This window comes from Agelaius phoeniceus, chromosome 14 (assembly GCF_051311805.1).
Source record: "Agelaius phoeniceus isolate bAgePho1 chromosome 14, bAgePho1.hap1, whole genome shotgun sequence".
In the NCBI taxonomy this organism is placed as follows: domain Eukaryota; kingdom Metazoa; phylum Chordata; class Aves; order Passeriformes; family Icteridae; genus Agelaius; species Agelaius phoeniceus.
The window spans coordinates 2,574,171-2,600,887 of record NC_135278.1 but is presented as its reverse complement, the minus strand read 5'-3'; the positions used below and the strand labels follow the sequence as shown (position 1 = coordinate 2,600,887).

Genomic DNA, 26,717 nt, shown 5'->3' with positions numbered 1-26,717 from the left:
GGAATCAGCAGGTTCCTGTTTTCCTCTCCACTTGCAAATGTGAAGTTCCCTGCTATGAGATTTTGTGAGTGCCAAATGCTTTGCCAAAGGTTTTCAGATGATCTGGCTGGAGAGCAAGAAGCGTCAGACAGCTCATTGCAAACTGGGTTCCCAGCCCAGTTTTGTCCTCAGAAGTGATTCAAAGGACTTTGAGAGGAGCCCAACTGTGCAGTGATCTTCTCCTGCACTCCTGTTAGTACTTACAAGAGGCCTGAAGTCTGAAATATCCTGAAATTAATCCTATTTGGCTTTATACCTGTCTGGTCTGTCTGACATCCCTCACTTGAATACTATTCATATTCTATGCAACATATTGTTCCCTTTTCCTTCTGTGCTTGCAGAAGAGAAATACAGATATAAAGAAAAGCAATTATTTTGCAAGTAAAACTAGAACCACCCAGGCTAAATCAGGCAGTTTTCTGGCATCATGTTAAAAAAGCAGGGCTCAAAGTACAACAGAGAAAAACGCAGCCTGCTCATGATGGGAGTGATCATCTGCTCTTCTCGCAGTTCTTTCATTCCTTATTCAGCTGCTTTGGAAACCTGAGGGGCAAATCTTTCTCCCCAGCCTCCCTTCAAGACCTGCAGACAAAACGGGCCAGAACTGTTGTTTTTAAATATTAATTCTCACTAAGGCAGCAGAGCCAGGCGTTGCTCCCCTCTGGGAGGGGAAAGGGCAGGTGTCTGGTCCCTGCTGCCCTCAACAAGTGATTCCCAGATGGAACAGCCAAGCCAGCCTCTTGCAGAGCTGATGGAGGATTGCTCTCATTGGGATACTGGACAGAACAGGCAAGAAACCTGCCTGGTCAGGCTGTTCTGACCCTCAGCACCAAGGATGAGGATCCAGGATTTGTTCCAGACGTTTGTCTGAGATTCACTGATTCCCCTCCCCTTTGTTCCCCAGTTTCTAAAACCACCTTCCCAGCCTTAGGAAAGTGTAGGGAGAGATGGGGAGTTCAGCCAAGACCATGATCCATGGGCTGGGGCCCTAAAGACACTGGTTCATTTGTTTTTCTGGCGTGCTTTTAAAAAAACAGGACAGTGTTTTCCAGACTATTCTTAAACCTCCTGCAGACTGTTTGTTTGTGACTCCAGAGCAAAGGGCTGTTAAATCTTTTACCCAGAATCACAAAGAAATCAGCACTGGTCTGTGCACTGAGAGGTTAAACTGGCCCAGAATATTTCAGTGTTTAAATTAAGCAAACAAAATGAGATTGCTCTGTTCAGCCTTTCCAGCTGCAGCACAGTGTTAGTGACACAGGTGAGAGTGTTTCTGCAAGAAGGTTTTCACCTCAATCACACATGACACAAATCCATTTTCCAGACTTGTTGCCACCATTGGCTCCAGGGTCAGACTCAAAATACCAAACACAATTTGTTATCCCAAAATCCCAAAATCCCAAACACAATTTGTTATCCCAAAATCCCAAACACAATTTGTTATCCCAGGCCAGAGTAACAGCATGAACGTTTTTGGGCAGCCCAGCTCCAGTTCCAGTCATGGATCTCTCCCTCTTGGCACTGGCCAAACTTGGGGGAAACACAAGAGCTGCACCAGAGGGGAAACAATTGTGTGCTGGGGAGGCAGCAGCAAGCAGAAACCTTCTTTGCTGCCCATTTTTTGGACAGAAAACAGGCAAAGAAGTGGGAATCAGCATCAGTGAGAACAAACACAGGAAAAACTGAGTGAGAGCTCAGTTCTTGATGTGCTGAGCAAGGGCAGGGATTCCTTAGGGCAGTAAAAAGCAGAAAATCACTCACCCTCACGAAGCTGGCGGGAAACCATCCTTCCTCATCGTCGATCTGACCCCACCACCAGTCCTTGTTGGAAGCATCCAGGACCTTGATGACGTCTCCTGCTTTAAACGCCAACTCCCGGTTGGCCATGGTGACGTGATCCCATACTGCCTCAGCACTGACAATGGAACCACCACTGATCAGCTTGGGGAGAGAAAGGCACAGTCAGGGAATGGCTGCAGCCCCAGCCCCTCACATGCACAGCAGCACAGCAGCACAGCTCGCAGCCAAACCACATCTCCACGGCAGCTCCACCCTGCCCTGCCCTGCCCTCCACCCTCATCCTGCTGCCAGCCATGCCAGGCAAGCTCCAGGTGCTGTGTCCCATGTTCCCCAGGGCCTGGCACCTCCCTCCCCCTCCATACAGGCACATCTGTCAGGGACAATTCCACTGACACAATGTGCAATGCCCAAAAACAAGCAATGGTGTCCTGCAGAGGAATTTTCACTTTGGTTGAAATGTCAGAGGCTTTCCATGCAGATCCAAGCAAAGTTAGTGCACATATTTAGAAGGGTTTTTTGAAACTGGAGGCTGCCTGTTTTAGTGCTGGTGATGTACTGACACCCCTCCCTTGTGACACGCTGCTGACCTGCCCAGCCCTGGCCTGCAGCACAGCCCAGGGCAATCCTGCTGCTCCTGGCTGTGGGGTCAGGCTGCATGGAGCAGGTTGTGGACCCTGGGCACTGGATGAGGCCAGCCTGGTGTGTGACAGGACCTCAGGAACATCTCTGTGGAGCTCATGGAGCCTCAGAAGTGCACCAGCACAGCCCAGGTCTCCTCTGTGACAGCCATGAAACTCCTGCTCTGTAGGAGAGAGCATCCCAGCACTGGTGCCTTCCACACCAGCAGCCATCCATGCAGCCAGGACACCCCCTGCCCCTCTGAGTGACAGCTGTGTGCTTTTAACAAAGCAATGAATTGTGTTTATGTGCTGCCCACTGCAGGCATTCTGTGCTGAGCACTGAGGCTGCCCCAGCAAAAACAGATTTTCCCCATGTGCTAATCAGTCTGTCAGAGCCATCCTGGGCTCTTTAGTTCTGCCACTGAGACACCCTGACCATGGACTTGGGCTGCCTCCAAGTCCCAGTTTGAGCTCAATGGGACAGAGCTCAACCCTGTGGCCATTCCAGACCTTGCTGAGCTGAGGCTCTGAGAGTGCCCTCAGCTGGGGGAGGAACACAAGGCACACAGACAATAACCCCTCACTGTGGGTGTGCAAGTGGAGAAGCTCCTGATGCAAGTCTGGCATCCCCAAACCCCTGTTAATCACTGCCTGCACAGTGGGAACCTGAAGGAGACCTTCCAGCACAGCTCCAGGTTCTCAGCATCAACAGAGAACACTGAAGTCATCCAGACAATCCAGTCAACAGATTAAAGGGCCTGATTTACCATTTGCCTTGGACTGGCTCTCCTTTACAACTCTGATCTCCTTGGCTTTGGGACAGCTGGAGCTGCAGTCCCAGCCCTGCAGTTGTGGACTCAGTCACACAAAGCAGCAAGACCTACAAGGCTTAACCTGGCAGTGCCTTTCATCCTCCAAATCCAGACAGATCCACTCAGTGGGGCAGCAAAGGGAAGATGTGCTCCTCCCACTTCCACTTTGACAAATTGTCCCTTCTATAATCCAAAATCAGCTGCAGAAGAAACCTTGGTCCCCTTTGTCCCCTTTGTGTGTCATAAAGGGGATTGGCCTCACAAGCCTCACAAGGTCCTGGCCCAGGCACAGAACAAGCCCTCAGGGGATGGCTGAACTCGTGGGCACCTCCTGCTTCACTGAGGGGTCATCCCACATCTGGGCTTTTGAGACACAGCTGGAGGGAGCTGGGCACCACAGGGTCCCACCCAAACCAGCAGCAGCTGCAGTCAGATGGTGGTGGACCCCCAGCTCTCCCCAGAGCTGGCTCAGCAAAGCAGGGGAGCCACATCTGGAGAAGTAGCAGTTACAGAGACTGATTTCTGAGCCCAGTGCAACAGCTGGATGCTCAGAGGTGTTCCAGTGCCTCCTCACAGCCCCTTGCTCTGCTCCCAGTCAGGGTTCCTGGATGCTCTCATAAATAAGGATCAGTTTAAAGCACAGAGACCCCCAGGACAGATCTGGAGGGGATGAGACTTCAGGGCTGAAGAAACCCCACAATAAATTTGAGACCAGGTACCATTTATCTGTTCTTGTGCCAGGACTGAGCTCTTCTCCTTCACCAGGGCCTCCCCTCTGCCATATTCATGGACACTGTCCAGGTCTGGTTTCCCAGGTAAGGAAGTTCTGCCCTTCCAGCCCCCAGCTTTTCCTTCCCCCAGGCACTTCACCAGCCCTTTCAGGCTTTCACATTCCCTGCCTGCATTTTTCTGGAACACAGATGACCAGAATTGCAAATACTATTCCCAAAGGGACTTTAGCAGAGATTTGTGGAACAGCATGAAATATTTATTGCAGTGTCACAGAGATCTCCCAGTAATGCCTCACATGTCCCCCTTTCCCCACGGCCACCTCCCACCCGTGGCTCACAGGGATCCTGCACTCAGCTCCTCTCAGTAAATGCTCTAGAGTACGTTCTCTTTGGCTGGAAAATCAGTTTTCTTGTCAAAAAATGAACGGGGTTGGCCTGACACTTGTTCCTTTTGTTAATGCCATTGGGTATTTCAGTCCCTTCTGCACTGATGAGGAACCAGGAACAGAGCTATTACGCAGGAGCCGTGTTCCTGCTGCTTCTGCTTCAGCTGACAGAGACTCTGCTGTCACTTCACACACAGCCAGTTCTGGGCACAAACTGCCACAGAAACGTCACTGAGCCCAAACTTCAGAGGGACTGTGCTTCAAACCCTCCCAGCCTACTTTGCAAAAATCCATTCCCGAGCCCGAGGCACAAATCCCAGCTCCGAGGAGCAGGCAGGGACTGCAGAGGGACACAGAGGGACAGACAGAGGGACACCTCAGCCCTTTTGTGCTGTTAACACACAGGCCTGGAAGGTGCTTTCAGGGGATGTCAGGAGCTGGGGGGGCTTTGCAAGGTGTTCTTGATCTCAAGGAGAAAGGCTCCAAGTCCTTGATTCTCAGTGATCACTGCCAGCAGGGTCCTGCCCAGCCCCTGGCCCTTGCTCTCAGCTCCAGGAAGGGATCCACATCCCAGGAATCCTGCAAGCAAGCCTTGCCCTTTTGGAACACAAATCCAGCTCAGCCTGTACCAAAAGGACGGCAAGAACTGGAGCTCCAGCCATGCCACGTGCTGAGCCCATTGAGGGAATGTCAGGGCCTCAAATGAAAAGATCCAGTTTAATTTATCTTGCAAGACATCTTGCTGCATCCATGGAGCCATGCAGCTCTCTCAGAGCAGGGTTATGGAGACAGAACCTGACATCTGCAGCAGCAGGAGATGACAAACTGGAGAAAGGTCAGCATGAAATATTATTTTCTCAGAGAATTCAACACAGGAGCTCTTCACTCCAGAAAGTTCACGTCTCTTGGCTTCAAGGCTGAGCTTAGTGCTGTGGTCAGAGGTATTCAGCCAAAGACCTTGGACAGAACTTCTCTGCCATAAAGTCAGGTTCTCCCACACTGCAGCTGAGGGAGTCATCTGGACTCCCTGATAGCCAGTGAAGAGAAAGAGGCACATCTGGAGTGTGATTCATCCTGGCTATTTCAGCAACCTACCTTCCAGCCAGGTGAATCATGCCCTAGAATTCACTCTGTGTTTAACTGGCTGAGGCAGAAGTTTGCATTTCCCACATCTTAATGTTCATCCCATCTACAATTTGGCCATTGCCCAAACCAAAGAATGGAATTAAAGAATGATAATCCCTATAGGAAGAGTGAAATATTAAAGACACTCTCCCAGACACAGCAGTTTTCTGCAGGGTGAAGGTTGATGGAAATAAAGTTATGCTCTCTGTACCCACCAGAGGAATTCACAAAATCTTAGCCTTGTAAATTTACAAAAACTGGAACTTAGATATTTGGGAAAGTGTCCTACCCATAGGAAAGGAGAAGCAGTGAGAAGAAATGCAGCAGGTGACAAGGACATTCAGTGTGCCATCCCCTGAACACTGCCTGTCTGCCAGGTGGAAATCCTACCTCCTCTTAAAATCAATTATTCTTGTCAGTTGCTTGTTCCAAGTAAAGAGCCCAAAGAGAAAATCCCTCAATGCTTTCACCTCACAACATGAGTGCAGCAATGCCCAGGAGCATTTGGGAACTGCAGAGCTGAGAACAATGATTGCTGCTGTAGAGGAGCCTGCAGAGCACTTTGTGGGGAGCAGGAAAAACTTTCAGAGTGGGCAGAAGAGAAAATGAACTCTTGGGATGTTGTGTGGGGTGGGCACCAGGCACTGTCCAACAAACACAGGGCACAGAGAGGAGGGGCCACTTCCACAGCCCCACAAAGCAATGAATTTAATGAGGAAAAGAAAAAGGGCAAAAAGACAAGGCTCTGTCTAACTCCAGATACAGGTTAAACACACACAGAACAGGGGGGATGATCCCTGAACCTCCAGGACCAGCTCAGCTTTCCCAGGATTTCCCCCAGAGGTTTCCACAGCAAACCTGCAAGAACTCAGTCACAAACCCTCCCTCTAGAGATGCTCCTTCACTCCCAGCACAACAGGGAGTGCTTTACAACAGTGAGCAAAGCCAGAGGAAAGGAAGGAAACCATTCCTGCTGAAGGGCTGGGAGGATTTTGCTTTCTCTTCCTGTCTGGTGGCATTTCCAGGATGGAACGTGGCCACTGGAAATCCAGAATTACATTAGAGGTGCTGCCAAAATAAAATGACAACAACAGCAAAGAGTGAAAAAAGGATTTCAGGGGACTCTGCAAGGCTCCAGCTCTGACAGCACGTGCCAGGGATGCTGAACTCTGTCCTCACCAGGGCTGGGAGAGCTCAGAAAGGTCCATCTGACCAAAGATCCCCACTGCCTCCTTCTCCCCTTGCATTTTCCCAAGCTAAAGGGCTTTAAGGTGTCATTAATGCCACACTGGAGCTTCCAATGAATAAAAAGGTGCTCAAAAGTGGGAGTTTGGCTCCAGATTTTACAACTTTCTCTTCTGGCCATGCCTTTGTGGCACCTTTATCAAGATCAGATAAATGTCCCCATCCAAGTAAGCAGGAAAATAAAGAATAAAAGGAGTTAGAGGAACAGCTCCCTGTTACAGGAGCTGGTGGGATCTGTCTGACCCTGTTACTGGAGCAGGTCTGGAGCAAATCCACACGAGCCAAAGGAGAGGAAGGGAAGGGGAATGCCTCTCCCAGCTGTATCCACAGCACATCCTGGTGAAAAAAGCCCAGGAACACCACTGAGGATGGCTGCCCAAAGCACATTTACAGAGTGACCTCTGAGCCAGGGGTTACAACTCCTCCCAGGCCACTGCAGGGTTTAAATCTCTGAGCCATGACCCAGCTGAGTCCCTGCAGAGGGACTTTGCTCCAGCTCCACATGACAGAACCAACTGGAAAATTATTCTGGGGAATGGGTGAGCCTCTGCCTCCAATCTGGTGCATTTGCCCTGGCTCTGCTCACTCCCCAAGCCAGGATGCACAATTGGACAAGAACATCTGCTCCACCTCAGCCCCTGCCTGCAGTGAGGCAGCTGAGGATTAAACATCTTTGAGTGAAATCAGCCACTACTGCAACGTTTAACTAAATATTCCCAACACATCAACACTTACTGGCTTCTTGTGGGCCAGCCTGAAGAAAAAATCAGGGCCTTAGTGGTCCATGGAGACTGAAATGTGCACAAAAGGGCCATTCAAACCACTCTCACCTGTCCATTCCTCTTTCAGGGATAAATAATCACTGCAAGCCCACAAGATTCCAAGATCCTTTTCAGCACAGAGCTTCTCAAGAATCCAAAATGCACTTTATGAAGAGCCACATTCACAAAAAACCCTAAATAAATCTATCATCATTCACCATCTCCTAAGAAAACTTCAAGGACCTCAAAGTTTCCAGCACCATGGTCTCTGGGAATAGGAACAATCTTTAAGGCAGGAAAGTGTTTCTCTATTAGATCATTTATTACTGCATCAGTAGAGTTGTAACAGTAAAAGATGAGAGCTCTGGGTAGTTCCCTTTCAAATCTGTGTTACATAAACTGTGTCCTCCTCCACGGGAGCAGGATGCAGGAATAGGAGCAGGCTGTGAGGGGAGGAGGGAGAAATGTGGTGAGTGGATGCCATTTGCTCAAATTGTTCTTGTACAGAGCTGCCCTTTGTTCAGACAACATCAAAGCCCTGTAAAACCACAATAGCATTTCCCACACTGTGTTCACCGGCCCTTCCACAATGGAGGCAGCCAAAACAGCTTCAAAGAAGGATACACAGAGGGTGTTCAAAGGAATCACTGCTGGGGGAAGGACAGGGCCCAGCCAAGGGAGAGCAGGATGATCCCAGAGGGGAGGCACTCACAGTGCTCAGTGCCAGCAGCAAGCACAGCCTCCCAGAGCCCCCAGCTCTGCTGGCATCAGAGCCATCAGCTCCCAGCCATGCCCACGCACTGAGGAGGGGAGCAGGGCAGGCCAGGCTTCAGTCCCACCCTGCTGCTCCTCCCAGCCAGGACAGGGCTGCTCAGCTGCTGGAGCAGAGCACAGGAGAACAGCCCCCAGCCCATCCTGCTGCACTCCTGCTCTTGCATAATCTCCCCAGAGTCCCTTTGATGGTGTGTTTATTTTTAAAGCTCTCGTCAGGAATTATACAAAGTGAATAATGCCCAATCTCAGTGAATGGCCCCACGGCTCATTCACAAACACAGGGGAGGGCAGCTCCACTTGATTTGCTCATTCTCTCAAGAGGTGCAATCACCCAAAGGTTAAGCACAAGTCAAAGAATTTCCCTTTCTGCTTTCAAGCCCCTTGATGAATTTAACTAATGACTGGATTTCAGCTGAAAGAGGCTGATTGGAGTGAGAGTCTCCCATATCCCAGATTCTGGGAAGGCTGCCACACTCGGTTGGAAGCATTATCTATCTTTCATTTATCTGTGTATTATGTGGAGAGTCAGTACAGACAGAAAGATTCCTCAGGACTGGCTTGTTCTGTTATTCATTGATTTCCACTTCCTTGAGAAGATCTCACCTGGCAGATAGGAAATCACCTGGCCTCAGCCAGGCTGCAGCAGCAGAGCCCAGGGGATGGCATTAGTCTCATTTTCCACCTTATTGTGATTATTGCCCATGTCATTCCTATTAATAACAGCAGCCACAAGGCAGGGCCATGGATGGAGGGCTGAGTAAAACCCTGGCAGCAGTGAGGAGGAGAATGGAAGGTGGTAAGGAGGCAGAGGGACCCCACTGAAGCACAGCCCACGCAGGTGTGAGCTGCTGGGATGGAGCATATGCCACCCTAATTGCTCCCCAAGCCCTCCTGTGCATGGGCACATCAACCTCCCCTTGCCTCATGACATATCTTTCCTGCAGAGTAATTACAAATAACCACTTGCCATCATCTTTTAACTCAGATAAATGATGGGACTGGGGCTGGAAGTCCAAGTTTGAACTGCTCCAGGGCAAGCAGCACCTTGAGCAAGCAGAGCCAGGGCAGCTGCCAGGGCTGTGGGCAGGGGCTGTCAGCACAGATCCCTCACTGCAGCACTCAGCAACAAACAATCAACACCCTCCAAGAGCCAAACCGAAGATACTCACACAAATCCCAGCCTCCTGCCCCCAGAAGGGACTCCTGACATTCCCAAGCCAAGGCCACAACAGCCTCAAAGACCTGGAGTTGTTCTGAAATCCCTCCTGAGCAGGGGGCTGGAGCTTTGATTTCCGCCCAGCCCAGCCTCAGTGGCTGAGCCTGCAGAAGATGCCTGGGGGTGGGGAGTAGCCAGGATTCCCAAGGTGTGCTCCCAGCTCCACAAAGCCCTGTCAGAACCCAGGACACCCCTCTGGGTGCCCTGGAGGGTCCAAGTCCCGGGTTGGGGGCTCAGAGACCTTGGCACAAAGCCAAAGACACCTGTGCCTTTGATTTTAACCCATGGAGAAAATTATCAATTTTATGTGAAGATTTACAAGCCACGAGAGTTTAAGGAGAATGATAGTTAATTTGTCACAAGGTAGAAAAATAGAATTTTGGGATTTTTAGAATGGGGGTTCAGAAGCCAAGATGGAGGGATTTGGGAGCGCCTTGTCCTTCTTCTTTCTTCTCCTTAGCCTCCATCTTCTGGGTGATGGTGGCACTTTTGGATTGGTTTAGAGTAGAGATGGACTGTCTAACATAGGTGATAGGTATTGGGAAATTATTGTAAATAAAGTACACAGAGTTCTTAGTATAAGAAGATAACACCACCTCTGGGGCAGTCAGTGGGCACAGACCACCCTGCTGGGCAAATCTCAGCAGGTCAGAAAAAGAATGTGATGGAGAACAGAGACTAAACAACCTTGAAAACCAGAGCTGAGGAATCCTGACTCCTTCTTCAATCTCAGGGCTGGGAAAAAGAGACTTTCCAACACTTGGGGTCATGTCAGGCACAGAGACCCCAGGACCAGCCCAGCAAGGACTGGGCCCAGTAACACTGAGGCACCATGAACAACCAGGAGGGACCTGCTGCTCTCTCTGTCACCAAGGGGCAGAGTAAGGCAGATAAGCAGAGAGAATATTACTAAATAAATAGAAATATTACTAAATAGCTATAAATTTGCCTCTGGGAATGTACAGAGAAGGACAAGATGCTGCTGGGGAATGCTGAGCCCAGGGCTGAGGGACACAGCATGGACAAACAGCATGGACACCATCCTGAGCATCCCTATGCCCGTGGTGCAGCCAATCCACAGCCTCAAAACACCTCCAGGGATAACCAAGACTTGACTGGAAATGTCAGGAATGCCAAATCCAGGCTCATTTTACCCCAAAAGTCTGTCCTTATTCGAACTGGAAAGCAAACAACTTCCCTGCCACGGAGCAGACTGTGGGAAAACTGAGTTCTTCTGAGCAACCAAATGGTTTTTGCAAGGAGAGGAGATAAAATTGTCATTGCTCTGAGGAAAGCAAGAGTAACCCTCCTTTTAAAGGGTATTTATGTTAAAATGCACATCACCTGTTACTCTGGACACAGACGTTTCCAAAGCAGAAAGGAATTAAGGAGAAAATCACACAAATGACTCCCAGTGGATTGAATTATTTGAATTATTTAACACAACTCCTTACAAAGGGAGCAACACACAAATCTGCTCATCCCAGACGTGGGATCTGTGTCCCAGCTCCCAGGCAAGGCTGGTGACACACAGCTAAGCCATGCAGCTGTCCCCAGCAGGAGGGATGGCACAGAGACACCAGGGGCACCCAGAGCAGCCACGTCCCTCACCCAGAGCCAGGAGCCCCCAGGGAAATGAAGGGACAGGAGCAGAACTCACAAAACTCCGTGTGGATGCTTTGTCCTCTAAAAGCTGACACAGTTGGCCAGGTTTAAAAATCCTGGAAGGAAATGAATTCAAATGCAGGACTAGGAATACAAACCAGGAACATCTCTCCTGGATGGCCAGGAACAGGGAAGCAGCAGCAAGAGCCCCTTTGTGACTGAGTCACTGCCATGTGTCCTAAAACCCCATTTAATAATGAAGCAGAGGCCTGGATTGTGTCATGTTGGCCCACAATGTATGAAACACATCCCCAGGAATCCTCAATAATGCATATATTGGTATTGTAGTAAGAGGCCAACATGATAATATTAAAAAAAGGATATTTTTAGTACTGAGAACTTGGAACTTAAAAAGTAGTGGCTGTTATTAGTGCAAATCAATGCCCAGGCTGGATTAAAGTCCAGATGAATGTATTACACTGATTAAATTCACCACCTGGGCTCCTTATTTGCTGTTCTCATCTCCTGGTTTCTCAGGGTAAGTCCCTGCAGCTCCCATCTAACAAAGTCAAAGAGGGGCTTGTTGGCAGAGGAGGGGAATGACATCTACAAACTGTTTCACAGACCCTGAGCTCACAGAAATTTAATTAAAGGAAGCACAAAGGCAGCAATGGCTGAAGAATCAACACCTGGCCCCAGGAACCAGCACTTTTGGGTGACTGCAGGGGCAGTGGGAGCCTTTTCACCCAAGCCAGGAAAAAGTAGAGCCCATCCAGCTGCCCTGTGCAAAGCAAGAGCCACCCAGTGAAAAATCCCATTAATTCCACTTCCAGTAGCAAAAGGAAAATCCAGGATGAGCACCCAGAATTAGAAATGGCCAGAGAAAGCTTTTTGCCACCAAAATGATGATATTCATGAGAATTATTCCAAGAAAACCACAAATCATCCTCAGATATCCAGGTTTCCAGCACCTGGACTAAAAAGCAGCCATGGGCATCCTGAGGGAGCACAGGGATGAGCAGTCCCTGCCTTCCAGCACCCCCATTCTGGCAGCAAGGGCACAGCAGACCCAGGCAGGCACATCTCACACCCACATTTCACCCTCCATCCCCAGCTCTGGGAGGGCACACAGGCAGGACTTCAAAGACAGAAAGCCAGGAGATGAGAGCAAAGCAGCTTCTGCCCTTGAGCCTCTGGCTGAGCCAAAGCCTGTGGCATCCTCTGGCTCTCCCAGGCCCTCCAGTGACCCCAGAGCTGCCTCACCCAGAGCTGCAAAGCACTGAGCAAACCTGCCCCCCTCCTGGGGCAATGAGAGCACAGGGGTGGCACTGCAAGGCCAGTGGGAACATGGAGTCAAATTTTCATTTCTCACCTCATTCTGGGATCTCACACACCACAGTAAGGACTGGGTGCTCGTCAGAGGCACGGGATTGTCCTGCAGATTGCCATGGCATCCTCTGAGCCTCTTACAGGGGCACCTGGGGCAATGGAGAGCACAGGGGTGGCACTGCAGGGCTGTGTCACACCCCACATTTGCCCCTGGCTTCCAACAGTGACGCTCCAGCTGGGATCTCACATCGTGCTCTTATTCCCATCACTTTTGCCTCCTAAAAGCTGAGGGGACAGTGCTGGCTGGGAAGGCTGTCACCACAGGAAGGTAATTGTCACTGTGGTATTTTATGAAAAATCCTTTTGCCAGGATTTCTTTTCCTGGGAAGCTGGGAAGCTTCAGCTTCTCCCTGTTTTGTTATTTTGGAATGTGATTTGGAGAACTGTTTATCTAATATGTGAATTGTTTTAATTTAATGACTAATCTCAGTCCAGCTGTGTTGGGACTATGGTGAGTCATGGGTTATTATTTTTTCTTTTCTAGTTTTCTGATTTTTTTTTTCTTTAGTATAGTTTTAGTATATTATTTTTTAATATAATATAACAATTATAATTATAATATAATATAATAATAATATAATTTAAATATGATGATATGATATGATATGATATGATATGATATGATATGATATGATATAATATAATATAATATAATATAATATAATATAATATAATATAATATAATATAATATAATATAATATAATATAATATAATATAATATCAGCCTTCTAAGAACATGGAGTCAAATTTTCATTTCTCACCTCGTCCTGGGGCCTCACAACACCACAGTAAGGACTGGGTGCTCGTTAGAGGCACAGAATTGTCCTGCAGATTGCCATGGCATCCTCTGAGCCTCTTACAGGGACTGGCCAGCTCAGCACAGGGATGGATGTGCAGCCTTCCACCTCTAAGCTGCTTTGTTCAGCTCAGCCTAGCCATGAATGGAAGTCATGGCTGATGGCTGCTCACTTTTCATGGACAACTGCCAGAGCCAGAGTGTCCCTTCACTGGGAGTAACTCAAGGCAGCCACTGGCCACAGCCTCTGACCTCAGCTGGGCTTGGATGGCACTGCCACAGGATGGAAAGGTCAGATCAGGAGTTTTTCCAAGCCATCACCACATTCTGACCCAGGAGCTGCTCAGGAGCCAGCAGCAATGCAGGCACAGAACAGCCCTGAGCATCCCCATCTCCCTGCTCCCATCTCCCAGCCCCACAGCCTCTGCACAGCCCCACACCCTGAGAGCTCTGGCAGGAGCCCTGGAGCCCTGCCAGAGGGGTGGGATGGGCAGGGACTCCACCAGGACACATCAGTGTCACCTCATCCACTGTGTAATTGTCCCTTTCCCCTCTCTCCAGGTCATGCTGCACAGGACAGGAGCAAGTGCTGTCCCTTCCCTTCCCTCTTCACCTCATCAGGGGGGCACATTTGCTGCCTGCTGCAAGGAAATGAGCACCTGGATGGTGCTGGAGAGATCAGCTCTGCACCAAGATAATTCTATTCAAAGTCTAGAGGGCAAAGCTGTCACAGATGAAGTATGTCTGTGTATTATCTGTTGGCAAACACGGGATGTAATGGCAGCCACTCAACTTAATGGCTCAAATTCCAGCTCCTCCAAAGGAGCCCATCGCCCTGCATGTAATCACAGAATGTATTTAAAAGTATAATTTCCATCCAAAAGGACCAGAGCTGGAGCAATATGACTCATGCAGCTCCCTGTGCATTGGGAAACATGTCAGGAAGCCTGGGAATTTGTGAGCCCATTGCCATCTGTGTAGAAACTGGGCCGTGGACATGATTCCTCAAACCATTCCTCTGGCATCCCTGGGAGCCTGGAGGCTGCTGAGCCCCCACAGTTGGGCCTTTGCCTCTGCACCCAAGGGAGCAGAAACACCCTGAGAAGCACAGGGATACAAATACCAAAGAGAAAGGCAATGGAATTAAAAGGCATCTCTCCCCATGTACCTATTCCAGCACTCCAGAGCTCCACAGTTACAGCTGCAAACTCAGCTCCATTTCTGCCATAACAAAATCATCTCCACAGCATAATTAGTGTGCTCGTGTTAAAATGGGTACAAATGCAGGGGAAGAGGCATCCAAATATGATTTGTTTTTCAAGACAACATGATGTTTTCCCTGGCTAATAGATTCGATTCATTAAGGAATAACAAGAGCCAAGCACCACTTGCAGCAAACCTTGCTGCTTTTAGCAGTGAATTATCCATCCCCAGATTGGTTTGCACACTATGCTTTTTTACCTGCTATGACTTGACAACCTTTTTTAGTCTATCCTGCCTACACATGGCTTACAAAATATCTCTTCTGTAACTACTGCTTAAAATCCTGCTTATTCCTAATTTCCTTAATAGCTCAATTAAGTCCCCAGCACTGTTCTGCTCTGGGACTGGATGACTTCCACATTCACAAGCAATTTTCAAGGTACTCAGATAGTTTGTGTGAGCAGGTATTTGCACTAGGATTTGCAACACTCTCTCAGGGCAAACATCTGAGTTGTCTGAAGGGGTTTTGAATGAATAATTTCCTGTGTTATCCACCTTCCTCTAGAAATAACGCTCCATCTGTTCATGGAACAGTTCCCTTCTCTTACCCAGGCAGGAGGAAGGTCATGCAAGGGAAAGAAAAATTTGCACATCCCCAACGCCCTCCAACAAAACACAAGGCACGTACCTGGCCAAGGTCATTAAGCAGTCAGGGGAAGAAATACAGCTGTCAGGTTAAGGGGAGTGAGTAATCACCCAGTGCATCATTGCTGCGACAAGCACCCCAGGACACGGGCTGGAGTCACAACATGTCCTGTGCAATTAATCACTAATCACAACCTGCTACAGAGAAGGCAAATGGCAACTCCAAAGGTGAACCAAAATGTTACCTTCAAAACACCTAAGCTTAAAAAAAAACCCCAAACCTGAAAATAAATTCAATTGTCCAAGCTGAGGGGAAAGGCAAATGGAGTGTGTATAAAATGCCCAGCAGCCTCTGGGTGGGAAGCAGCTCCTGTGGGACGTGATTCACCCCAGAAGAACTGGCAGCAGCAGAGCCCATGTGAAGCTAATCCCTGGCTGTGCTGTTGGAAGATCTGTCCTTTCCCTGGCCTGTCCCCCTGCCTGGCCTACAGAACCCTGCAGTGGTTTCCATGAGAACAGCAGGGCTCTGCTCATCCTCCCTGGCTCCCTGTGCAGAGCTCCTGCCTGGCCTGGCCTCTCTCCTCCTGCATGTTTGGGGTAACCACTGGCAGTAAATTGGTCACTCCTAGCAGCTGGATAGCCCTCGACCCAGGAGCACTCACAGTCACAGAGTTACCAAATCATTGAGGCTGGAAAACAACTCCAAGGTCATCAAAACCAACCTTTGACCAGATGCCACCACGCCATGGAGTGCCAGGAGGGAATGGGTAAATGCAAGTGCTGCTCTGGCTTCAGTTCAGAAATGATCCGGGAGCCTCAAGGACAGCTGGGCTCCTGCTCTGAAGAAAAGCAACCAACTTCCCTCCCAGTCACACCTCACAAAGCATCTCGAGTTTGTCTCTCATGGAAAGGAACCTCCAGGAGCAGCTCTTGGCTGGAGGTGATGCATTCCTGGGCTGGAGCATCTGATCCATCCCCCACAATGACCAAATTGCAAGAGGTTCTTGCTGTTCCCTGCTTGGACAGGGCTGGGAGAGGCTGGGAGTTCCCTGCAATCCTCCTGCACCCAGCTGAGCACAACCTTGTGTGAGGCTTTGTCCTTACTGAGGAGTGACACCAAAGTCCATGGGAGCACCTGGGAGCCCACGTTCATCAAACACCTCGGGTTCTTCCCTCAAGGAACACCCAACCCTGGTGGCTGATGGACAATCCCAGTGCTGCTTTCCATTCCTAGAGCAAAACTGGAGTAAAGCATGAATGGCAGTCCAGGAGGTTGGCACACACAGGTACAGAGAGATTTGAGAGCACACAGAGCTTGGGTCTGCATTGAAATGTGCCCAAATGGAACTGTCAAGGCTGAGTCCAAGGAATTCCCATCCAAGGATCCACTCAGGCTCAGCCTCAGCTATTCCATATATTATCTGCCTGGCAAGCAGTCTACACTCAGTTATATCCAGTATAGAATTATTATTCCTTTCAGACAGGTTTTCCCAATGCAGAACATGGAAAGGATGCCTTAAAGGATTGGTACTTCTAGGACAGGAATATCCAGAATAGAGACCAAATAACACAGGTGGGAAATTCTGACCTAATGGGAAATCTCCACCTCTTCTCAGTGTGATTTTTTTTTTTTAGCTAAAAGCAGAAGTTGAGTGTGTGAGCTTCCCTCAGATGTTCCACGTGGTGGGCAGGTCATACCAACCACACTATGGATGGGACAAGCATGGCAAAGGGATCCACCCAGGGAATTCACAGGAATTTTGCAATGCAGTACCACAGGAGATTACATTCACTGATAGTGAAATATGCCCAGATCTCTGAAATAAAACTTTAGCTAGAGTTATTTTGACTAATTGCTGAAAATCAGAGCATGTACCCTCACTGCTCTGCAGCCCATTTCATTCCTCTCTCTATCACTACAGCAATTTCCTGATATTCCCAAAGCTATGCCAAGTCCTGCCCCACTCTCAAATGTACCATCATTAAGAACTGATTCTGCTCTTTGAAGGCATCCAAGATGTTCTCTCCAGGAAAGTGCTTGCTAAGTACCCTCCTGAAGACATCTGTAAGGAATTTTTACTACTGGCCTAGATATTTACTTCACCTGGAAGAATTAAGTGGCTCTAAGGAGCTTTTAGTTGAAGTAAATCCTCATTTAAACAAGCCCCAGGAAAGTGGACAGGGAGTTCCAATTGCCTCATTTGCTTTTGTTTTATGACCCACTCAGAAGAAAAGAAACAGGGAAGATGGAATGTGATCTGTGTCTCCCAGGTTTCTGTTGCTATTCCACACCTCACTCCTCAGTGCTCTTCTCTCCTCCAGCACTGCCATGGAAACAATAAATTATCCTACTCTCACAAATTTGCACAATCATTTTTCTGGGCAGTGCTGCTCAAGAAAGGAGCTGCCTCCTTGGAACTGCACAGCTGGGGCAGCCAGGGTGTGCATCCAAAAGGAAGAACTTTGGCAAAGAGCAATTGGAGACGTGGCCAATGGCAATAGGGGTGGGATGGGCAACTGGGCCAGTGGCTCCATGGTCAGGCATGATGGACAAACCCCTTCTCCTTCCTGTTTCATCTGTAATAGCTGGAGTCAGGCAGAACCTGGACATCCCAAAAGCATGGAGAGGTTCTTCCTTGGGTTTGTGTTGGGTTGGTTTCCTGGCTGAGATCCTGTGTTTCCTGGAGCAGACACAGGTGGGAGAGGCTGTCCCAAGTCTGCTGTTACCCCACAGGAGATGGCATGGTTTCCACACCAACATGATGGAAAAAAGGATAATTTCCCCTCCAGTTCAGCTGCAGTCTTTGATAACCTGGATCACAGCCCGAGTCTGCTGTCACACAGGTTTAGGATCCTGTGATGCAGCACAAAGCAATAAAAAACGAGTGCAGAAAACCAAAGCCAACATTTGCTGTGGTCTTTGATAGCTTTCCATGTCCATGGCAATGTGCAAGAGGTGATGCTCTTCCCTGACATTCTCTGCTAATATCAAACAGGCAAACCTTGGGAATGCATCTGAGAACTGAGAAACAGCTGATAAACAGGAAGCAAACTCATTCCAACCCCATATTCAATGGGAGAGATGCTCCCAGGGCCAGGAATCCCAGGAGCAGCAGTGGCAGGGAGTCAGAGAGGAGCTGGGGATGCACTGAAATGAGAGCAAGATCCACGGGAGGCTGTAACATCCCCTCCTCCATGGCTTGTTCTGCACCAAGCAACTCATTCCAGACAGATATGGACAGCGTGGGAGGCATTCAGAGAAAAAGCAACAAATTTTATCAGAGGTTCTGGAAGGATTAATACCCAGGAAAAGATTAAACCCGTTAAAAGCTCAGCTAAACTCCCATTTCAGAGCCTGCTAACACAGCTTCAATAGTTCCAGAGAGGTATTAGTTATGTATAATGGGGAGAGCTGGGAGTCTGAAATGGAGAAAGGCTCCATTTTAACCATCTGAAAGGAAAATACCAACAAAGGATTTCAAACAGAGGATCATCAAGGTGAGAAATATAAAATCAATTAAGGAATTTTCCCAAAGCAGCCCAGGAAGGCTGGAGGGAGCAAAGCCAGGGGAGAGCCCCTCTCTGCACCAGGAAGCAGAACTCTCTGAACCATGAGAGCTCTGGATCCACGTACCCCCAGCAGCCCCAGCCTCCCTCCTGGAAGGAACACAGTGCTGCCAAAAACCTGAGGCAATTCCTTCAAATCCTTCCTTCTTTTTGTGTCAACAGCCTGTGGCTGTTTGGGTGTTCACCCTCACCTTTTCCACCCTTCTTGGAATTGTCCCAAAAAGTACCTAAGTACTTGGACACATCCTCTTTCTCTCCTTAAAAAGGCAAAAATAATCCCATCTCTGTTATTTATTACACTCCTTGGAAATGTAGCTCCTTTAACAACTTTTAACAACTCAAATCACCAGCCAGTAAATCCAGGGGACATTTGTCAATGTTTCAAAGCACTTTAGTGCCCAAAATAGCCTTAATTAAGTAGGAATAGATATAAATACCACAGAATATTGCAATAAAGGTGTCTGCACTATCACTAGTGCCAGCTAAGAGCACTGTTGTGCTGGACAAAGCCCCTGGGGTCACTCAGAGGAAGAACTGGGAATACTTTTTGCACTTAGAGCTGGAGGAATTGAAATCCAGATTAGGTGCTGGTATCAGGCTTTGGCACAGGTGTACTCAGGGAGCAGCAGCTATGCAGGGGAAAGGAAGGTTTTCCTGGATTCAGCATTCCTGCTTCACAGGGGCAACCATGGAAAGAGAAAATAAAAGCACCTACTTTTCTGTGAGCTCTGGACACTGGGAACACATTTTCCAGGAGCTCCTGTGTCCATCCAAAGCTGCTGTCCCAGCTGTGCACAGGCTGGGGGCACCTGTGGCTCCCAAAGGGGACCTGTGCATGTTGTCACCTGGCACAGGGACCTAACGACACACTTCCCTGGGGAGCACAGATGTGGCACAAGGAAAGGCACAAGCTTGCACTGCCCAGAGATCAGGAGAGGCTGAAGTCTCGTGGGAGAGCCTCCTTCAGTCCTTACCCTGTTAGTCCTGCTGCACATGTAGGGAAAGGCAGGTTCCTCAGAGCTGCTGGGGATGGCAGCACTGTCCCCACTCAGTCCCTGCTCTCCCCAATCTCCAGCCTGGCCTTGGACATTTCCAGGGATCCAGAGGCAGCCACAGCTGCTCTGGGCACCCTGTGCCTCACCACTTACAGGGAAGAACAGGGACATGCACCAGAGCAGCCAAACCCATAACCAAGCAGCCAAAACCAAAGCTGTTCCTGCTGATGGCACCCCAAATTCTCCTGCAGCAGCCCCAGTGTAACACCCACTCCATCCTGGAGCCACAGCCCCAGGGAAAACCCCTTGGTTCCCACCTGCAAATGTCTGACCCCCCAAGGGCCAAGAGCTGAGACTCCAGGACCTCTTGGTTCTGAAGGCAGCAGAGAGTTTGGAAATCTCATTAAGAGCCCTGAAGCACAGTCATTATTGCCCAGGGCTCCTTTTGGCTGCAGGTAATTGCTGCAGGCACAACAGGACCGAGGCAGGCAGCTGTGGATCACAAGTCTCCATCCACCAAGGTTTGTTAGGTCGTGGAGCTGGTGAGCCACAGCTCCAGCTAATTAAAACTGCAGGAGCAGAGCATTCAGCAGGTCTGAGGACAATTACCCAAGGGAGAATTTTGCCAGGACACTGTGACTTAGCCCAGTGCTTTGTGCACAAAGCACTGAAGGAGTTTAATTGTCACCACTGATGGGAACCCAGCCTGTGACTCATCCCCAGCACACAGGGGCTGCTTTGCCCACTCCTGATTCACATCCAAGGCCACCACTCCACCACCAGGACCACCCTGGGAAGGGGCAATGTCCTCTGCATTTCAGGACACCAGGCTGGATCCATGGTTTCCCTTTGGGCCCATCTCTAACAGCTACCAGGGCAACTGGAGCCAGAGCTAGCAGAGGGGGCTGGAATTTGGGAGGAGTCCTCGGGAACTGGAGGTTTTTTCCTGACATAAAATAATGTAGTCTTTAAATGTGCATTTTCTGATTCTTTCAAGCATTTAACTTCTAAAATTGACTTGGGCTTTATTTAATCTTTTAAACACCAAAAAAAAACCGAATTAAAATGTCATAACAAGAAAAAAAAAAAGGAACAAAAAAGCCTAACTGCTTGAGTTATGCTCTTAGACATTTGTCAGGATAATTTTATTCCTTCCAAAACACAAACCCTTTCCAAATGGTGAGCAAGGTTTCAGTCTGAAAGCTGCAAGGTCAGAGTAACACAGGTTTGTGTTATCTGAAGCAGTGCAAGCTCCAGCCCCACGCACACCTTTGGAGTGGCCATTCCCAACTCTTCCCCCAGATCAATCCTGTCAAATTAATTCATCAGCAAGGACAGATTTTTTTTTTTTCCCTGGCTACTGTGCGTTAATTAGCGCAAGGGTTGCCATGGGAACCCAGCAACACTCGTTAGCACCACAGAACTCCCCATGCTGGAGTGAACGTGGGCAAGAGCAGCAACAGCCAGAGCTGGGGACGTGCTGCAGCCAGATTGGCTCTGATGGAGGCTCTGACGTCCCTCTGCTCAGTGTAAGTTGGGAAAACTTCTAAAAACCTGGATATTGCAAGGATCTGTGGTGGTGGGACAAGGGGGAATGGCTTCAAGCTGAAGGAGAGTGGGTTTAAAGGGAATATTGAGAAGAAATTCTTCCCTGTGAGTGGTGAGGCACAGGGTGCCCAGAGCAGCTGGGGCTGCCTCTGGATCCCTGGAAATGTCCAAGGCCAGGCTGGAGATTGGGGAGAGCAGGGACTGAGTGGGGACAGTGCTGCCACTGGCAGTGCCCAAGGCCAGGCTGGACAGGGCTGGAGCAGCCTGGGACAGTGGGAGGTGTCCCTGCCATGGCAAAGGCTGGCACAGGATGGACTTTAGGGTTCCTTCCAATCCAGATCCTTCTGGGATTCTGTGACATCAATTACTGTGAGGGTCAGTCTGAGCACAGGCTCCATTTTCCTGATGTTTTAACAAATACAATTTAGGACCCTGGCAGGAATCAAAGTGAAGCAAAACACGTTAAGCTGAGAGTGTATGAAAAAAGCTCAGGCGTGTGCCCAGCCCCAGGCACTCACTGCAAATAGTTATCAATAATTATCAATAAACCTTGTCCAGCTGAAAGCCTGTGGCACAAACTGCTGTCAGCAGCAGGGTGAGCCATGGCAGTGACCAGGCTGCTCTGGAGGCTCCCAAGCACCCCCTGCCTGGAGGAATTTCCACTCCCAAGCCTCTCTTCCTCTGGATTTGCAGCCCTGGGACACCCCAAGGGAGCTTTGTCCATCATCCCATTCCTGCCTGGTGACCAGACACTCCTCCTGAGACCCTGGGTGCTGCTGGGATCATCCCACAGCTGCTGAGCAGCTCTGTCCTCAGAGCACTCACAGAGCAGCTCCTGCTCCACCAGCACCCAGCCAAGGCTCTCTGTGCTCACCTGCACAGACACATCCTTCATTGCCCTGTCCTTGTCCCTGTGGAATTCCACTCCTGTGCAATGCTGCCCATCACTCTGCCCAGTCCTGTCACCATGGTATTTTCTGAAAAATCTCTTTGCCAGGATTTTTTCTCCTGAGAAGCTGAGAAGCCTCAGAAAAGAAATGTAAACAATATTATCTGATGGCTTTTCCCTGTGTTTTGCTCCTTTGGAATGTGGCAGGTGCATCTTTGATTGGTTCCATGTGAACTGTTTTTAATTAATGACCAATCCCAGTCCAGCTGTGTGGGACTCTCTGGTCAGTCATGGGTTTTTATTATTCATTCTTGTTTTAGTCTTCTGATGTCTCCTTTCTTTTTCTTTAGTATAATTTTAGTGTATAATTTCATATGATATGATATAACATGATATGACATGATATGATATAATGATATGATATGATATAATATAATATAATATAATATAATATAATATAATATAATATAATATAATATAATATAATATAATATAATATAATATAATATAAATCAGCCTTCTGAGAACTTGGAGTCAGATTCTCATCTCTCACCTTGTCCTGGGGATCCTCACAACACAGTCCCACTGAGGCTGCCCCACTGTCTGCCACAGGGCATTCATGTCTCCTGGAAATCCATTTCCTAACCCCTCCTTGAACCACACCTTGCTTTTTCCTGGCCATGTCACACTGTCAGCTCCCCACCAGCCTCTGATGCCCTGGAGGGGGCCAGGCTTTGTCCTGGCACGGGCTGGAGCTGCAGCAGCCCCTGCTGCCCTGCACTGCCAGGGACCTCAGCCCTGCTGCCTGCTCAGCTGGAACCCTGGGAATATTCCACACCCTCCTCTGCAGGAACATTTAAGGCTTCAACTACCTCTCTAAATAGTCCACTTTCACCATCTGGGTAAAATTAAACCCAAATCTTAGCACAGTAATAAGGAAGGTATTTCAGAAGCAGAACAAGATCCCAGCTTCCTCCAGCCAACAAACCCTGAAATAAAGCAGGATTTGCCTGCACTTTGCTGAGCCAGCTCCTGAGGAAGGCAAGGCCAGGTGCTCCCCAGGTCAAGGCAGATTCCTCTCTCCTCCACTTACTGGAAGAGAAAGAATTTTGGCTTTTCCATCATACAAAATAGAGAGACCCCAAGCAGAGCCCACCCTGCTGAGGGCAACCACCCCCCCTGCACCTCCAAACACTTCACTAGGAAAGAGGAGCCAGATATGACGTTTTTAACCCTTTTCCCTTTCTTTCTCTGAATAAGGATGCACATGGCTTGTGTCAAATCCTGAAGAAGGAGCAGGGAAGCAGCCCTGAACATGTCCCTGCAGAAGGTGTGGTGGCTTCCCACATAATCCCACCTCCAAACACCTCCTCCCACCCCAGGACTGCTTCCCACTCTGCAGATCCTCCTCTCTCACACCACAGCACCAGCCATGCCACAGCTCAGCACAGCTGTGGCATGAGAACCAACCCACGCACCTCTGGATTCTAAGGGAAAGAAAGGGATGTTCAGGTTCACCAGAGCAAGTTATGTGGGCAAGCTCAGCTTCTCCAGGAGTATCCACATTAAGAAAATTGAATTTCATCAAGCCATTAAAGCAATCAAGCTGAAAAAGATCCCCATTGCCAGTTTCTCCAGCCCTTTACATCATTTTCTAGTATCATTTTCTAGTAATCCACCCGCAGGAGTTTTTCTCATCTTGAATAAATAGTCATTTTTGCACCTAAGGGAAGATGAAAACATTTTCTATACTTTCAAACCTTCTCTGGCATCTCCATCAAGCTCAAATCCCTCCTCAAAATACCCTCCAAACTCTGGGGAAAAACATTTGTGCCTTGTGCTAAAAGCTCCAGAAAGTTTCCTTCACAGGCTGATGTTTGTGCAGTGACTCGCTTTCCTCTTACATAAATCAAGGGCCCAAAAAAGACATAAACAGTGAGGAACAGAAATGCTAAACCAAGGCTGGTCTCCAAAGCCCAACTGAATGGGAAACTTCCAACAAGAGAGACTCAGCTTCTGGAAAAACAACTTTTTGACAGCCCAGAGCATCTGCCAAGCCCCTGTGCCCGCTGCTCCACCTCAGGTCAGAGGGACTCAGAGCTTTCATGTCACACAGTCCAAGTGCAGAGAGCCCTCCTCAAACCAAGGGCACTAATTGTATTAATGAAGGCTTAAGGTCAGTACATCCCCATCAAGCCCAAATTGCTGTTGCCTGAATTAATAGTTCTCCGTCCAGTTTCAGGCAGATGGGAATCCAGAAAGCACCAGTGGAGCTGGGAAATCAGTGTCATTATGTTAAATCCAGTAGATTTAATTTTTGTGTTTTAGGAGAAGGAATGAAATCAGGATTGGTTCTTCTTGTGCCAGGGTAGGATTGGGTTACCTACACCTGCAGGATTCCTGGTAAAGGGAAGAATAACAAGGGAGATCAAGAATTAAGGGGAATGAAGAAAGTAGACAGGTCATCCAAATTTGCAACAAGATATGACTATACTTGGATAATTCCCAGGCATTTTGTGAGTATCCAAGCAAAAAAAAAAATCCAGGAAAAAATAATAAACATGCACAGAGCCCCAAGGGCCACAGCCATGCACTACCAGCCCTGTACATGCAGAGGTGCAGGTACAGCCCACACACAATGCCATGATCTGATTCCAGCTGCTTCAGGCCATAATTCCTTATACAAAGTGGGGCTTATGGACTTTTTATGCCTTCATCACAGAGAGAACCCAAAAACTCCTGTGAACTGCTCAGTGGGTGTGGGTGTGCAGTTCTGCCTGCCAGAGCCAACCCTGCATGAGCCCAGGGCATTAACACCCTGCTCTGGCCACCCCCTGCCACCCTTGGAGCCAGAGCCATGTCTCACCCACAGAGCTCTCACCCCAGATGGAGCAGCTGTGAGTGAGGCCAGGACCTGGCCAGGGAAGGGCTGGGGACAGGCAGGCAGAGGTTAAAGCAGAGGAACACGATGTGAGGAGCTGGAGGCACCGTCACTGGCGACTCAGCAGCGCTCAGATCCAGTGACCTGACACAGCACAGCTGCTCTGGGGCCCCAGCACAGATCTGAGGATCTGCCTCCTGAGAGAATCCCTTCCCTCCTGGAACCCACTGAACAGCTGAGGAGAGCTGCTGGGCCCAGGTTCCTGCAGCTCTGGAACATGTGGAAATGTGGGAAGCTCTAGGCCTGCCAGTCTCCAGGAGTGATTCTTGCTCTGGTGTCTGACCTGGGAACACTGAATGCCACCAAAACTAAGCAGCTCAAGGAGACAAAGGACATGCTCGGGGAGGGAGCACTGAGAAGCAGCACAGCAAAACCAGCCACATGCCCACAGCCCTTCCCTGCAGCTCCTCAGCTCTGCCTCAACCATTACTGCTGCTCCAGTGCCTCTCAGAGCTACCGAACATGTCTGTCAGCCTCCACTGCAAACCTGCTGGGGAAGAGATGGAACACCCTCCTGATCCTTCCCTCCAGGAGTTAATGCCTTTTACTTGGCCAGATTGGATGCTCTGCCAGTCAGTGCCCCCCTCCAAGCCCCCCATGTTGGGCAGGCACAGCTGTGAGCCCCCCGAGCTCTGTGTGTGCTGCCAGCTCAGCTCTCCCCTCATCTCCCCTCACTGCCCTTCCTAGGTGCTCTCTCCAGCAGCTTTCATCTGAGCATTGCCTGCACTGGGAGCTGCAGTGCTCTCACTGTCAGAGCTTTCTGGGCAAGGCAGATTTATCCTGATGCATGCAAATGATGCCAGCATGCAGGAACTTGCTTCGGACAGAGCCGGGAGTTTGCAGTGCGAGGCTGCTCTGGAAATGTCCCTGTGCAGGATCCGAAGGGGCCTCCACCACCTCCTCATTCCCAAGGCCATCAAGGTGTGTGCAATGCTTCCTCCACCTGGGTGAAAACACTCACAGAGTCATCCATCCATCCATCCATGGGTCCATCTGTCCATCTATCCATCATCCATCATCCATCCATCCATCCATGGGTCCATCTGTCCATCTATCCATCATCCATCATCCATCCATCCATCCATGGATCCATCCATCCATCATCCATCCATCATTCCATCCATCTGTCCATTCCATCCATCCATCCATCCATCCATCCATCCATCCATCCATCCATCCCTCATCCATCCATCTGTCCATCCATCCATCCATCCATCCATGGATCCATCCATCCCTCCATCCATCATCCATCCATCCATCCATCCATCCATCCATCATCCATCCATCATCCATCCATCATTCCATCCATCCATCCATCCATCTGTCCATCCATCCATCCATCCATCCATCCATCCATCCATCCATCTGTCCATCCATCCATCCATCTGTCCATCCATCATCCATCCATCCATCCATCCATCCATCCATCCATCCATCCATCCATCTGTCCATCCATCCATCCATCCATCCATCCATCCATCCATCCATCCATCATTCCATCCATCCATCCATCATTCCATCCATCCATCCATCATCCATCCATCATCCATCCATCCATCCATCTGTCCATCCCATCCATCCATCCATCCATCCATCCCTCATCCATCCATCTGTCCATCCATCCATCCA

At 49.2% G+C, this 26,717-nt stretch overlaps 1 protein-coding gene across 13 annotated transcripts in view; it reads right to left on the bottom strand.

The window, feature by feature from the left end:
* Positions 1–26,717, bottom strand: part of ARHGEF9 (Cdc42 guanine nucleotide exchange factor 9) — a 180,278-nt gene that overhangs the window by 69,306 nt on the left and 84,255 nt on the right. For 12 of the 13 annotated variants that reach the window (XM_077185890.1, XM_077185882.1, XM_077185883.1 and 9 more), the window contains exon 2: positions 1,801–1,980. In XM_077185890.1, coding sequence (XP_077042005.1) covers positions 1,801–1,926 — 126 coding nt within the window. In that variant the 5' untranslated portion in view covers positions 1,927–1,980. Of the gene's footprint in view, positions 1–1,800; positions 1,981–25,906; positions 26,032–26,717 lie in introns of those variants that run through there. The other variant, XM_077185885.1, reaches the window with a different exon arrangement.